The sequence below is a fragment of the Orycteropus afer genome, unplaced genomic scaffold (assembly GCF_000298275.1).
Source record: "Orycteropus afer afer isolate SDZICR_OR568_19922 unplaced genomic scaffold, OryAfe1.0 scaffold00056, whole genome shotgun sequence".
NCBI classification, from domain to species: domain Eukaryota; kingdom Metazoa; phylum Chordata; class Mammalia; order Tubulidentata; family Orycteropodidae; genus Orycteropus; species Orycteropus afer.
In genome coordinates, this window is record NW_006921643.1 from 7,356,166 (window position 1) to 7,370,338 (window position 14,173).

At 42.2% G+C, this 14,173-nt stretch overlaps 2 protein-coding genes across 2 annotated transcripts; both read left to right on the forward strand.

Annotated features, from left to right (window-relative positions):
• The first annotated feature begins 2,752 nt into the window (after positions 1-2,752).
• Positions 2,753-5,149, forward strand: LOC103195459 (protocadherin beta-13-like). Its single transcript, XM_007939037.1, has one exon. The coding sequence runs from the start codon at positions 2,753-2,755 to the stop codon at positions 5,147-5,149; it is 2,397 nt and encodes a 798-aa protein (XP_007937228.1).
• A 5,527-nt stretch (positions 5,150-10,676) lies between these two features.
• On the forward strand, positions 10,677-13,070 carry LOC103195457 (protocadherin beta-16). The gene has a single exon (XM_007939036.1). The coding sequence runs from the start codon at positions 10,677-10,679 to the stop codon at positions 13,068-13,070; it is 2,394 nt and encodes a 797-aa protein (XP_007937227.1).
• Positions 13,071-14,173: the final 1,103 nt, after the last annotated feature.

Here is a 14,173-nt window from a genome sequence, read left to right on the forward strand (position 1 = left end):
AGTGATACTGTGTCTCTAAACATATTCCTACTAAGAAATTTCTTCTGAGGCACCTGTGAGAAAGAGAAAGAGCTCTCAGATTATTCCAAGTACTCTGCAAGTCCAAGAATGATTTTCTTTACACAGAAAGGGATCCAGCGTCAGCCCTACAAAGCATGGAATTTTCTTGCATCATATTTTATTTTAAACAATTATGTTTAATGCCCAGTGTATTACATAATAAATCTTGTCGAGACAATTTAAATTGCTTTTTTTTTTTGTCTTCCATCTTTATCCCTCTTCTTTAATTTTCTGAGCTGATTAGAGTGCTGTACAAGCATGCATACAGTAAATTTTGAAAGCACAGATTTTAGGATTTTTAAACTTTAATAATTTTAGCATTTCCTATGCATCATACACTATTTTAACACTTTAGACTTCAAAAGTAAACCCACAAGGGGAGAATGTTCTAAGAGAGGTAAAGAATGTTCCTAAAGGTTCAGTAAGTTCACTGAGCTCACCAACTAAGTGGGAAAGCTGAGTATCTCTCCTTAGGTCTGTCTGACTCTAGGCCAGTGACTTTGTCGCCACGCCTCACTGAATTCTGTCAGCATATTTTAGCACATGCCAAATTTCCCTCTTAGCGGTGGAGAAGAAATCTTTCTCTCATGTTCATACTCCTGTTCAGAGATTTACTGAATTCACAAACAATAATGTATGTACTGGTCTATAGTTTGTATTTTCTTATAGACCAACTGTCCAGCTTTTCTGAATCAATCAATTATTATTAATGCTCCAATCTAGCCAAATTTCAATTTTAAAAGATTGAAAGATCGACTTACACTTTATTTTTGTTATCTGAACAGTTACAGTTCACTTCACAGAAAAGATGAGTGCTCATGAATAGGATCATTATATAATTTTTATTGCACATTGGTTTCTGTGTTTTCCATACATTTCAGTAATCTTTCTACAGTATTCCTTACCTACTTGTGTAATATGTTTTCCTGCTTTAACTGGAAGGTTTATTTTATAAGAGTTTCACACTCCATATATTGCAATACTAAATCAGGAAATTATAAGAAATCAAATAGTTTTGGATATGTAACATTAAAGAAAAACATCCCTAAATTACTTAAAGATTCTGGGAGTTAATGAGAAGCTCTGTTATAGTAATTTGTAACTCTTGTTTCTTTACAAATTATTCAGGTGATTTTGCAAAGGTGTATTCTGAAAATATTACAGACTGATCATGGTGGCTCTAAACTAGTAGAGGTAGTCCTGACTTATGATGGGGTTGCATTCCGATAACTCTGTCACATACAGGTTCTGAAGTAAGTCAAACACTTTTTTTTAAAATTTGCATAGCCTGTTTGAGGCAGTGTTTTGAACAGTAGTAAACCATAACACTGAACATCTGCAAATGAACATCTGAGAATGATAACATCAGCAAATTTTACCCTGCAACATTGTATGTAGTACATATTACTTGGGAGCTCTGGTAACATAGTGCCCAAGGCACTTGACTGCTAAGCAGAATGCTGGCAGTTCAAACCCACCAGCCACTATTTAGAAGGAAGGTTAGACAATCTACTTCCGTAGTGATACTGCCTTGGAAACCCAAGGAGGGGTCGCTATGAGTCGGGTCCAACTCCACGGCACATAACAACAACAACAACAACATTATTTACACCTATATTCAATTTTCTCCAGTTCTTTCTAAGTTGTTTTTGTTGCTTTGTGAATCAAGATCCAAACAGGTCTACAGATTACACTGGGTTGACATATCTCAGAGCAACCACTCCTTGGGTTTCCAAGGCAGTAGATTGCCTCATCTTCCTTCCGAGGAGTGACTGATGGATTTGAACCGCCAGCCTTCTGGTTAGCAGTCAAGTGCCTTAGGCAGTATGCTACCAGAGCTCCTGGTACCAGAGCTCGATTCTTTAGAGAAATTCATTTTTTTACTGACAACTTACAATAAGTGCCAAGTGTTTTTAAAGAGTTTACTTTTTGCGAGGTATGATTCTATGAATAGATGAGTAGGTAAAGTTGATTTAAAAGGTTAAATCTGTCAGTTTCCTCATTTGTAAAAGGAGGGGCGATTCACAATAACCCTATGTGGTAGGTACATTTATTATCCTCACCTTACAGATGAGAAATTTGAGCCAGAGAGACTAAAAACTAGTCCAAGGTCCACAGCTAGTATGCATTCTCACAGTTCATGATAATAGAAGTATATAATTTCTGTGTCACTCCCATTATATTTTGAAAATTGTTCCTGAATATATTCTTTCTTCCCAACCAGGAAGTAAACCAAGTATCTTTTTTCTGCTCAGAACTCAATAAATAATAGAATCCCTTCTACTGAATAACATTTCTCTTGTGTGGTCCTCAGGCTCTTGTCTGTGCAGTAAGTGCAGGTGTTAATAGTGTTGTACCCTTACCTACCCGGTAGTACATACCTTACAGAGTTGGAAACAGTGCATTCATTTCCATCCCAGAATATGTAAGATCCTGTTAGGACACATGGTGGCGCTGCAGGATAAGATGGTACGAACTGGAACCGCAGCTCTGACTCCATTAACAGGCAAAATTTAGGGACAAAGCCTGGAAGCCCACGGGAAGCTTGGACACCAAGGAAGGAGAACTGGGAGGTGAAAGGGCTCGTCTCCAGAATATTTCCAAGGTATCTGCTGGATTAATCAGTCTCAGACACTGGAGTGTTACACTTCCGCAAATCCATCCATTCAGGACGCTGTACCAAGCAAGGACAATGGAAGCCAGCAGGAAACTCATTTGCAGACAAAGGCAAGTCATTTCTTTCTTTATCCTCTTGAGTTTATCTCTGGTGGGAGCGGAACCTAGGCGCTATTCTGTAGTGGAGGAAACTGAGGGCACCTCCTTCGTGACCAATGTAGCAAAGGACCTGGGTCTGGGGCGGAGGGAACTCTCCAGGCGGGGTGCTAAGGTCATTTCCAAAGGGAACAAACTGCGTTTGCAGCTCGATCCGGAGACCGGGGATTTGGTTCTAAATGAGAAACTGGATCGCGAGGAACTGTGCGGTGACACAGAGCCCTGTGTGCTGCGTTTCCAGGTGTTGCTAGAAAATCCCTTAGAGTTTTTTCAAGCTGAGCTGCAAGTAATAGACATAAATGACCATGACCCAGTGTTCTTGGACAGAGAAATATTACTGAAAATATCAGAGAGCAGTGCTCCTGGGACTACATTTCCTCTGAAGAATGCCCAGGATGCAGACGTAGGTCAAAATAATATTGAGAATTATATCATCAGCTCCAACGCCCATTTTCGGGTCCTTACCCGCAAACGCAGTGATAACAGGAAATACCCAGAGCTGGTGCTGGAGAAAGCATTGGATCGAGAGGAGGAACCCAGGCTCAGGTTAACCCTCATGGTCCAGGATGGTGGCTCTCCTCCCCGGTCTGGAACAGTCCAGATGCACATCGAAGTCATGGACACCAATGACAATGTTCCTGAATTTGAGCAGCCTCTCTATAGGGCGCTGGTCCCTGAGGACAGTCCCATAGGCTTCCTGATTGTCAGGGTCTCTGCTACTGACAAAGACATAGGAGCCAATGGAGAAATTTCTTATTCCCTTTTCCAAGTTTCAGAGGAGATTAGTAAAACTTTTGGGGTAAATCCCATGACAGGAGAAATTCGGCTCAATAAACAACTTGATTTTGAAACAATTCAGTCCTATGAGGTCAATATGGAGGCCAGAGATGCTGGAAGTTTTTCCGGAAAATGCACCGTTTTGGTTCAAGTCATGGATGTGAATGATAATGCCCCAGAAATCTCCATTTCTGCATTTACCAGTCCGATCCCCGAGAACTCTCCTGAGACTGTGGTTGCCGTTTTCAGCGTTTCAGATCTTGATTCCGAAGAAAACGGAAGATTAGTTTGCTCCATTCAAGATGATCTACCGTTCCTCCTGAAATCTTCTCTAGAAAACTTGTATACTCTGGTAACAGACAGACCGCTGGACAGGGAGAGTCGATCTGAGTATAATGTCAGCATCACCGTCACGGACTTGGGAACCCCAAGGCTGAAAACACAGGTCAATGTAATCATACTGGTATCTGACGTCAATGACAATGAGCCCACCTTCGTCCAAACCTCTTACACCTTGTTTATCCGCGAAAACAACAGTCCCGCCCTGCACTTCGGCAGCGTCAGCGCCACAGACAGAGACTCAGGCACCAACGCTCAAGTCACCTACTCTCTGCTGCCGCCCCAGGAGCCGCACCTCCCCATCTCCTCCTTGGTCTCCATCAACGCGGACAACGGGCACCTGTTCTCTCTGAGGTCGCTGGATTACGAGGCCCTGCGAGCCTTCGAGTTCCGTGTGGGCGCTGTCGACGCAGGCTCCCCGGCGCTGAGCAGCGAGGCCCTGGTGCGCGTGGTGGTTGTGGACGACAACGACAACTCGCCCTTCGTGCTGTACCCGCTGCAGAATGGCTCCGCGCCCTGCACCGAGCTGGTGCCCAGGGCGGCCGACGCGGGCTACCTGGTGACCAAGGTGGTGGCTGTGGACGATGACTCAGGCCAGAACGCCTGGCTGTCCTACCAGCTGCTCAAGGCCACGGAGCCCGGGCTGTTCAGCGTGTGGGCGCACAGTGGCGAGGTGCGCACCGCCAGGCTCCTGAGCGAGCGCGACGCGACCAAGCACAGACTCGTCGTGCTGGTGAAGGACAATGGTGAGCCGCCAATGTCAGCCACCGTCACGCTGCACGTGCTCCTGGTGGACGGCTTCTCGCAGCCCTACCTCCCGCTCCCGGAGGTGGCCCCAAACGAGGCCCAGGCCGACTCGCTCACCGTCTACTTGGTCATGGCGCTGGCGTCGGTTTCGGCGCTCTTCCTGTTCTCGGTGCTCCTGTTCGTCGCGGTGCGGCTGTGCAGGAGGAACAGGGCGGCCCCGGTGAATAGCTTCCCAGTGCCTGAGGGCCACTTTCCGGGCCACGTGGTGGAAGTCAGTGGGACAGGGACCCTGTCCCAGAACTACCAGTACGAGATCTGCCTGACTGGAGACTCTGGGAACAGCGAGTTCAAGTTCTTGAAGCCGATTTTACCCAATTTCCAGAGCCGTTCATCTGGGTCAGAAATAGAAGAAAACTCCAATTTTAGGAATGATTTTGGTTTCAGTATTAAGTGATAGTAATTGTTTTTCATATTCCGTATGTTATAAAATTTCATGGTAAATTCATGATAATGATGGGTTTTGGGCCAACCTATTATTGATTTGAAATTGCACCAAACTTGCTTGTAAGATTTATATTATCCATATGTTTTAAAAATTGTGTCTTATCTTTTCTTCATGTCTATATAAAGATAACGGTCCTGAATCTTGCCTCTTGGAGCATGCATGAAGTCAATGTTTTCACAAACCCTTGTTCTAGAATAACTGGAGAATGTGTTAAGAAAAAAACAACTGGAAAATTAACTCATCATCAGCTTTCTTTTCATGGAAACTTTTTCCACTAGTTGTAAATTATTGGGTACCTGCAGAATAGTGGTGCATTAACAGTGACATTGAAGTATGCCTAGTTGGGAAGGAAAGAAAACTTGTGCAGAAAGAATGCCTGGTTCTTGCCTTATGCAGCCATCTTAGTCATAAAATTCTTTAAAATAGTTTTTCCTTAAAATGTTATGCCAAAAATATGATGCTAGTTGTGCATCCTTTCATTAATATACCCATGTTGGTTCTAATATAGCTTTTAAATGGTTTCTCAATTATTTTAATCAGTTTTCAAAGAGGAAAACATGCTGCACTGTGTATATCCTATAAGATGACGCAGCATGGTAGTGAAAGTGACTTTTCCCATTTTTAGAAACATTAAACATAAATTGTCTGTGACAGAAATTGCAGTAGCCACCCAAGATCCATGAATCATTTTTTCTTTTGTAATAGATTTCAAATATTGTTCAGGACATTAATGTGTCTAGTTGGAAGAACAAATTTTCCAGCTTCCTTGACAGCCATGACTGGCTATACAATTAATTAGGTTATGGTCCATGGGATTATGTGCAAATGTTATGGGAGACTTCCAATTAGTCTACTTAAAGGGAGATGATGTATCTAGGAAAACCAAAACAAACTCACTGCTATCCAGTTGATTGCAACTCACATTGGTTCCCAAAGCTGTAAATCTTTATGGGAACAGATTGCCCCAACTTTCTTTCATGAAGTGGCTGGTAGGTTCAAACCAATGACCTTTTGGTTAGCAGCCAAATGCCTTAACCTCTATGCCACCACAGCTTTTTTCCCCTTCTCTAACTGCTTCTTAAGGAGCTCTGGTGGCATAGTTGTTAAAGCATTCATCTGCTAACCAAAAGATGGGTGGTTCAAACCCGCCAGCTACACCTCTGTAGAAAGATGTGGGAGTCTGCTTCTATAAAGATTTATAGCCTCAAAAACCCTATGGCTCAGTCCTATTGTGTCCTGTGGTGTCACTATGAGTCAGAATCGATTCTGACTGGCTTTTGCTTTGGTTTTTGAAACTACTCGATGCTGCCTGAAATGTGGATGTCATGACTGGTGCACAAAGCCATGCTGGGCCATGAAGGAAACTTAGTGATGTAAATAATGGACTAAAACCATGTTGAATAAACTTAGAAGGAACAAAGGGAACTGATGATAATGAATTTATCACATCATCCATAGATTATCTTCTTCTGAACTCATTTTACTTAAGAAACAAAGCCTTCTAACTCATTTATTGTCTCACTGCTTTTCATACAATTTTCCAGAAATATGTCAGACAGCGTTTTTTTGCTAATCATAAGGTATCCATTGGCCAGGTTTTTCAGAAGTAGATGGCCCCATCCTTCTTTCCAGTCTGTCTTAGTCTGGAAGCTCCATTGAGACCTGTCCACTATGGGTGACCCTGTTAGTACTCAAAATACTGATGGTGCATAGCCTCCAGCCTCACAGCAACACAAAAGCCACCATAGTACAACAGACAGATCAGCAGTGTCACTTAAATCAATACCCATGGAGGCGGTGGTCAAGAGATCAGACATCATGTTGCGCTGGGCAAATCTGCTGCAAAAGACCCTTTAAAATGTTGAAGAGCAAAGATGTCACTTTGAGGACTAAGGTCCACCTAACCCAAACCATAGTATTTTCAATCACCTCATATGCATGTGAAATCCGGACAATGAATAAAGAAGATCAAAGAAGAATTGATGCCTTTGAATTGCTGTGTTGGCGAAGAATACTGAAAATACCATGGACTACCAGAAAAACAAACAGATCTGTCCTGGAAGAAGTGCAGCTGGAAATCTCCTTAGAAGCAAGAATGGCCAGACTTCGTCTCACCTACTTTGGTCATATTATCAGAAAGGACCATTCCCTGGAGAAGAATATTGTCCTTGCTAAAGTGGAGGGTCAGTGAAAAAGGGGAAGACCATCAACGAGATGGATTGACACAGTGGCTGCAATGATGGGCTCAACCATAACAACCATTGTAAGAAGGGCATAGCACCAGGCAGTGTTTCATTCTGTTGTAAATAAGGTTGCTATGAGTTGGAATCCATTCGATGGCATAACAATAATATAACAGCAACATCTCATTTAAGCCACAATTATTTTAGCTTTTGTGGTACCTCCAGTGGAATCTAATCCTAGTTGTTGTTTTACAGTGAGCTTTAATAAGATGTTACATACATACACGAAAATGCACAGATCTTAAATAGACAGTTTGACTGACCTGATCTTTCATTCTAATTCAGTTAAAAGTTGTGCCCAAGTGCTTCATATGCATCATCTTTTTACTCCTGTGCCAAAATCAATGGAGGTTAGCATGGTATAGTGCCTATTTGACTGCTAACCAGAAGGCTGGCAGTTCAATCCACCGGCCACTCCTCAGAAAGAAGGTTGAACAATCTACTTCCATAGTGATATCACCTTTGAAACCCAAGGAGGGGTCGCTATGAGTTGTATCTAACTCGATGGCAGTTGAGTTTGATTTTTGGAGTTCGCATACAAGGAAACTGAGGCTTAGAAAGGTTAAGTAACTTGCTCAAAATTCTGAAAAATATGGGTGTGGTATTTTAAATTTAAGTCTGTTTGACTTCATTGTCCTAATTCTTAATCAATATGCTATATTGTTGACATTAACTGATTACATTGTCTTCATAACTAAGGAAATAAAATCCATCAATTATTCCTAGTGCTTCTCTATAGCCTGAACTCTCATGTAGAAATGAAACTTACAGCCTGTAGTTTGCATTTATTTCTTTACCGAAGCCTCACTGCTCTGGACCAATAACACCAAATTTCTTACAGAAGCACCAGCCTAAGTAAGCTGGATCAGACACCACAATTTCTCTTCATCATGAGAGAATAAGCCTAATTATCTTTCTGCATCTTTTCAACATACGACATTCATTATTGCAGATATGAGTATCTTGAACAGGGAATGAAGCTACCCTATGATTTTATTTATTGAATTTGTTTTTTGTATTCTTTCTTTATCTTTTTCTGTCAACTCAATATTATATCTTTCTATTTTCTTTAGAAAGTTAAAACTTTACGATATGCATTTTATAAGTTACTTATTCAAACTAAATATACTGTATTCATTTTAACATTCCATTTGTTTGAAAGCTGTTGCTATTCTAGTACTGATTCTAAATGTAATATAGTAATTAAGTTCATAGAAATATAGGCAATGTTCTGGAGGAATTTTTATCACTAAATAACTTAGAGATTCTTGAAATTTAATCAGAAAAAGCTGCTCGGCTTCAGTTGTTTTTTTTTTTTTTTTTTGTTAAAATGAGTCGTATATCTTTGGTAACTCCTCTTAAAATTAGGATGAAAAAATACATGTACAGGTCATTTAAGTCACTTTGGTCTGAAGAATAACCATAGTTGAATCAGGCATTCTTCAGCATTTTCTTTTCTAATACTTTTCCTATAAAGGGTGTTGAATTTTTATTTACTCGGGTGGTAGTGCATGAGAATCTATATGTGTTAGCTTTCCATTGCTGATGTAAAAATTTATCCCAACCTCTGTGGCTTGAAACAAATTTATTAGCATATAGTTCTTAAGGTCAGAAGTCTGACTCGGGTCTGACAGTAAAGGTGTCAGCAGAGATCCATTCCTTTCTGGGGACTCTCAGGAAGGATCTGTTTCTTTGCTCATTTAGCTAAAAGCTACCAACATTCCTTGGCTCATAGCGTTCTTCCCCCATCTTCAAAGTCAGCAGTGTTGCATCTCTCCGACCATTCTGCCACAGCCTGGAAAGTATTCCACTCTTTTTGATTCCATATGATTAAATTGGACCCACTCAGATAATTTAATTTCCCCTTCCCAAGGTCTTTAATTTAAGCACATCTGCAACTTCCTTTTTGCCATGTAAGGTAATATATTCATGAGTTCTGGACATTAGGATGTGGACATCTTTGAAGCACCATGATTCTGCCTACCATAGTTTGGCTGGTTGAAAGAGAATTATCCAGTCCAATAGTACCTTCTGTGGTCAAAGGAGGGTATGTGAAGGTCTTCATGCCAGGGACTTAGGCCTTATTGATTAGGTGTTTTAATTTAGACAAGGCAATTAACCCAAAACCCATTGCCATCGAGTTAATTCCAACCCACAGTGACCCTGCAGGACAAAGTAGAACTGCCCCATAGGGTTTCCAAGGCTGTAAATCTGTATGGAAGCAGACTGCCTCATCTTTCTCCCATGGAACAGCTGGGATTTGAACCTCTGACCTTTTGGTTCACAGCCTAATGCTTTAACCACTATGGGATCAGAGCTCCTTAGGCAATTAACAGAGTTCTAAAAGTTATTAACAAAAGCAATGACTTAATAAAGATACCATGAATCTTTAGTACAATTCAATTAAAATATGGAAATGTCTCAACAAAAGAATCCAAAATAATGGTGGCTCAATCTTAAGATCTACGTATTTGGCAAGTAATTTTTCATACTTTGGGAAAACTCACAGTTCTTATGCTTAGGTGGTGGAAAGAAGAGGAAGTAATCAACTCTTTAAGAAGCATTGGTCAAATACTATCTTTAGAACTGCCATTGGTTGCAATTTACAGTATCCACTCATTTGTAAATCCATAGTATGTTATATATATATATATATATATATATATATATATATATATGGTTGTGAAACTATTCTTATTACTTCAGAAACATTTTGCTCCTATATTTTTCTGATTTATGTTAATTAAATTATTTTATTTAATTACCCAATATCTCAACAACATTGAACAGTCAATAAAATGTGAAATCATTTGCTTTTGTATTTTTACCTGTGCAATAACCAAGAGCTCTATATGAACACATAAACATGACATGAAAATAGAACTCAGTGTTTTGCATTACAAAGCACCGTTTACCTTGCCTATTGAGTATAGTTAGGAGAATTTTGCCTTCAGTGTTAAACTAGAAAATGTAAAACACAGTGAGAACACATGGTGGCGCTGCAGGTTAAGATGTTGGAAAGCAGAATTGCCTCCATAGCTCCAGTACCAGCCTCCCTACGCAGCCAAACTCACCCGTCCCGGAAGCAAAAGAAAAGCTTTCTCAGAGTGGATGTGAACGTCTTAAAAAATCTATTCAGCTGCATATTCTGAGATTCCGGACTGCAAGACTGCGCTCCCAGAATCCTGGCCGTCCATGAAACTCTTGTGAGCAAAATTTGCAGGAAAAGAACAATGGAGATTGGATGGATGCACAATGCGAGACAAAGGCAAGTCCTAATTTTCTATGTTTTGCTCGGGTTGTCTAGGGCGGGCACCGCGTTGGGGCCTTATACAGTGGTGGAAGAAACGGACAGAGGTTCCTTTGTGGCAAACCTAGGGAAAGACCTGGGGGTGGGGTTGACAGAGCTCTCCACCCGAGGGGCCCGGATCATCTCCCAGGGGAACAGAGAGCACTTGCAGCTGAAGGTTCAGACCGGGGATTTGCTCATAAATGAGAAACTAGATCGAGAGGAGCTATGCGGCCCCACTGAACCTTGTGTACTACATTTCCAAGTGTTAATGGAAAAGCCCTTAGAGATATTTCAGGCTGAACTGAGAGTGAGAGACATAAATGACCACTCTCCCATATTCCCCGAAAGAGAAATGATTCTAAAAATACTAGAAAACAGTCCTCTAGGGAATATGTTCCCTCTCAAAAACGCTGTGGACTTGGATGTAGGAAGCAACAATGTTCAGGAATATAACATCAGCCCCAATTCCCATTTCCGGGTTCTAACCAGCAACCGCAGTGATGGCAGGAAGTACCCTGAGCTGGTGCTAGATAAAGAGCTGGATCGGGAAGAGGAGGCTGAACTCAGATTAACCCTCACGGCGCTGGATGGCGGCTCTCCGCCCAGGTCTGGGACTTCTCAGGTCCACATCGAAGTCGTGGACATAAACGACAACGCCCCTGAGTTTGAGCAGGCTCTCTATAAGGTCCAGATTCCTGAGGACAGCCCCATAGGCTCCCTAGTTGTCACCGTCTCTGCCAGTGATTTAGATAGCGGACTCAATGGAAAAATATCATACACACTCTTTCAGCCTTCGGAAGATATTAGCAAAATTTTGGAGGTGAATCCTATCACCGGAGAAATTCGACTGACAACACAAGTAGATTATGAAACAATTCTGTCTATTGAAGTGGACATCGAGGCCACGGATGGCGGAGGTCTTTCGGGAAAATGCACTCTTCTCCTGCAGGTGGTGGATGTGAATGATAACGCCCCGGAAGTGACCACGTCTGCACTCACCAGCCCCATCCCAGAGAACTCACCTGAGATTGTAGTTGCTGTTTTCAGTGTTTGGGATCCTGACTCTGGGGACAACGGGAAGACAGTATCCTCCATCCAGGAGGACCTTCCCTTTCTTTTGAAACCTTCCGTCAAGAACTTCTACACTCTAGTAACCGAGAGAGCACTAGACAGAGAAGCAAGAGCTGAGTACAATATCACCATCACTTTCACAGATTTGGGGACGCCCAGACTGAAAACCCAGTGCAACATAATGGTAGTGGTTTCCGACGTCAACGACAACGCTCCAACTTTCAATCAAAGCTCCTACACCTTGTTTGTCTGGGAGAACAACAGCCCAGCCCTGCACATAGGTACTGTCAGCGCCACAGACAGAGACTCAGGCACCAACGCTCAAGTCACCTACTCCCTGCTGCCGCCCCAGGACCCTCACCTTCCCATCGCCTCCTTGGTCTCCATCAACGCGGACAATGGGCATCTGTTCGCTCTGAGGTCGCTGGATTACGAGGCCCTGCGAGCCTTCGAGTTCCGCGTGGGCGCGGTCGACGCAGGCTCCCCGGCGCTGAGCAGCGAGGCGCTGGTGCGCGTGGTGGTTGTGGACGACAACGACAACTCGCCCTTTGTGCTGTACCCGCTGCAGAACGGCTCTGCGCCCTGCACCGAGCTGGTGCCCAGGGCGGCCGAGGCGGGCTACCTGGTGACCAAGGTGGTGGCAGTAGACAACGACTCCGGCCAGAACGCCTGGCTGTCCTACCAGCTGCTCAAGGCCACAGAGCCCGGGCTGTTCAGAGTGTGGGCGCACAATGGCGAGGTGCGCACCGCCAGGCTCCTGAGCGAGCGCGACGCGACCAAGCACAGACTCGTCGTGCTGGTGAAGGACAATGGTGAGCCCTCAATGTCGGCCACCGTCACACTGCACGTGCTCCTGGTGGATGGTTTCTCGCAGCCTTACCTGCCGCTCCCGGAAGTGCCCCTGGATGAAACCCAGGCCGACTCGCTCACCATCTACTTGGTCACTGCGCTGGCGTCGGTTTCGACGCTCTTCCTGTTCTCAGTGCTTCTGTTTGTCGCAGTGCGGCTGTGCAGGAGGAACAGGGCCGCCTTGGTGGGTCGCTGCTCGGTGCCTGAGGGCCACTTTCCGGGCCACTTAGTAGACATTAATGGCACTGGGACCCTGTCCCAGAGCTACCAATATGAGGTGTGTCTGACGAGAGGTTCTGGGACCAGCGAATTCCAGTTTCTTAAGCCAATTATTTCTTGTTATCCTCCACAGGGCACTACTAGTGAAATCGAGGAAAATTCTAATTTCCAGAATAGCTTTGGGTTTAATTATTGATAGAAGCCCATCTAATAAAGACATTTATTTAATATTTTCTTGATGTTTAGCTAAAGCTTGTATCCACCACCACCAATAAGATATCATTTCATTTCCTCTATCCTTAATTTCCTTCTACTCTATGTATACATGTATATCTTGACATGATTCATGTTACTTCTTTTTCCTAGAACTTCTTAAATTTTTAACACAATGTGTAGCATGTGATACATGTATTTATTATTTGATATTCTTCCTTTTATTTTCCCTTCAAAACTGGTATTATTGTTGGTTTATCATCCATGGTTTTCCTTATAACAATTTTTTCCTAACTGTGTCAAGTTCTTACACAAAGTTTTATTGTCACTTTAGTGGTATGTCCTTATTTGGAATGTTTCTATTATGAATTATTTGAGAAATAAATAACTAACCATGCTTTTCTAAAAATAAGAAGAAAATCCATTGTAAGTGTGTGTATGTGAATTTAAGTTTGGAGGGGATAAAAAGCAAAGCTTAGACATTCCATAACATCATATGGAAATCTTTAATAATTTATTGCTTTTAATTCAAAAAAAAAAAAAAAACAGAGGTCCTTGTTAAGTTTTTAATAACTGGCTAACAAGTTCCTTCCTGTTTGTTTGTTTTGTTTTTTTAAAAAAAGCTCAATAGAAATTAAGTAGAGGATTATATAGTGTGGTTTTTATAGTCAAGAATTAGAGTGTTGTTTCCATGGTATCTAGCGTTCCCCAGTATATCTCTTCATTTGAATGATATCTCTTGCTTATTGTAGGGTAAATAGAGCTCCCTAATAACTATTATGCCTTTGAATAAATTTCTATGTGAAGCAGATGTTCCAGTGTTATTCTTACTTTCAAAAGTGTTAGGATAGGCATTAGTCTATTCTTTACTACCTTTAGTCAGTGCAGAGAAATTTGATCCCACTAGATTTCCATTTAGACCAAAAAAAAAAAAAAAAAAAGCAAACAAACTCACTGCTGTCAAGTGGATCCTGACTCATAGTGATCCCTCCTTGGGTTTCTGAGGTGGTATCACTATGGAAGTAGATTGCCCAACTTTCCTTCTGAGGAGTAGCTTGAACTGCCAGCCTTCTGGTTAGCAGTCAA

Bases quoted from the DNA above. Each gene is read 5' to 3' on its own strand.
- LOC103195459 (XM_007939037.1), top strand. From the start codon at position 2,753: ATGGAAGCCAGCAGGAAACTCATTTGCAGACAAAGGCAAGTCATTTCT.
- LOC103195457 (XM_007939036.1), top strand. From the start codon at position 10,677: ATGGAGATTGGATGGATGCACAATGCGAGACAAAGGCAAGTCCTAATT.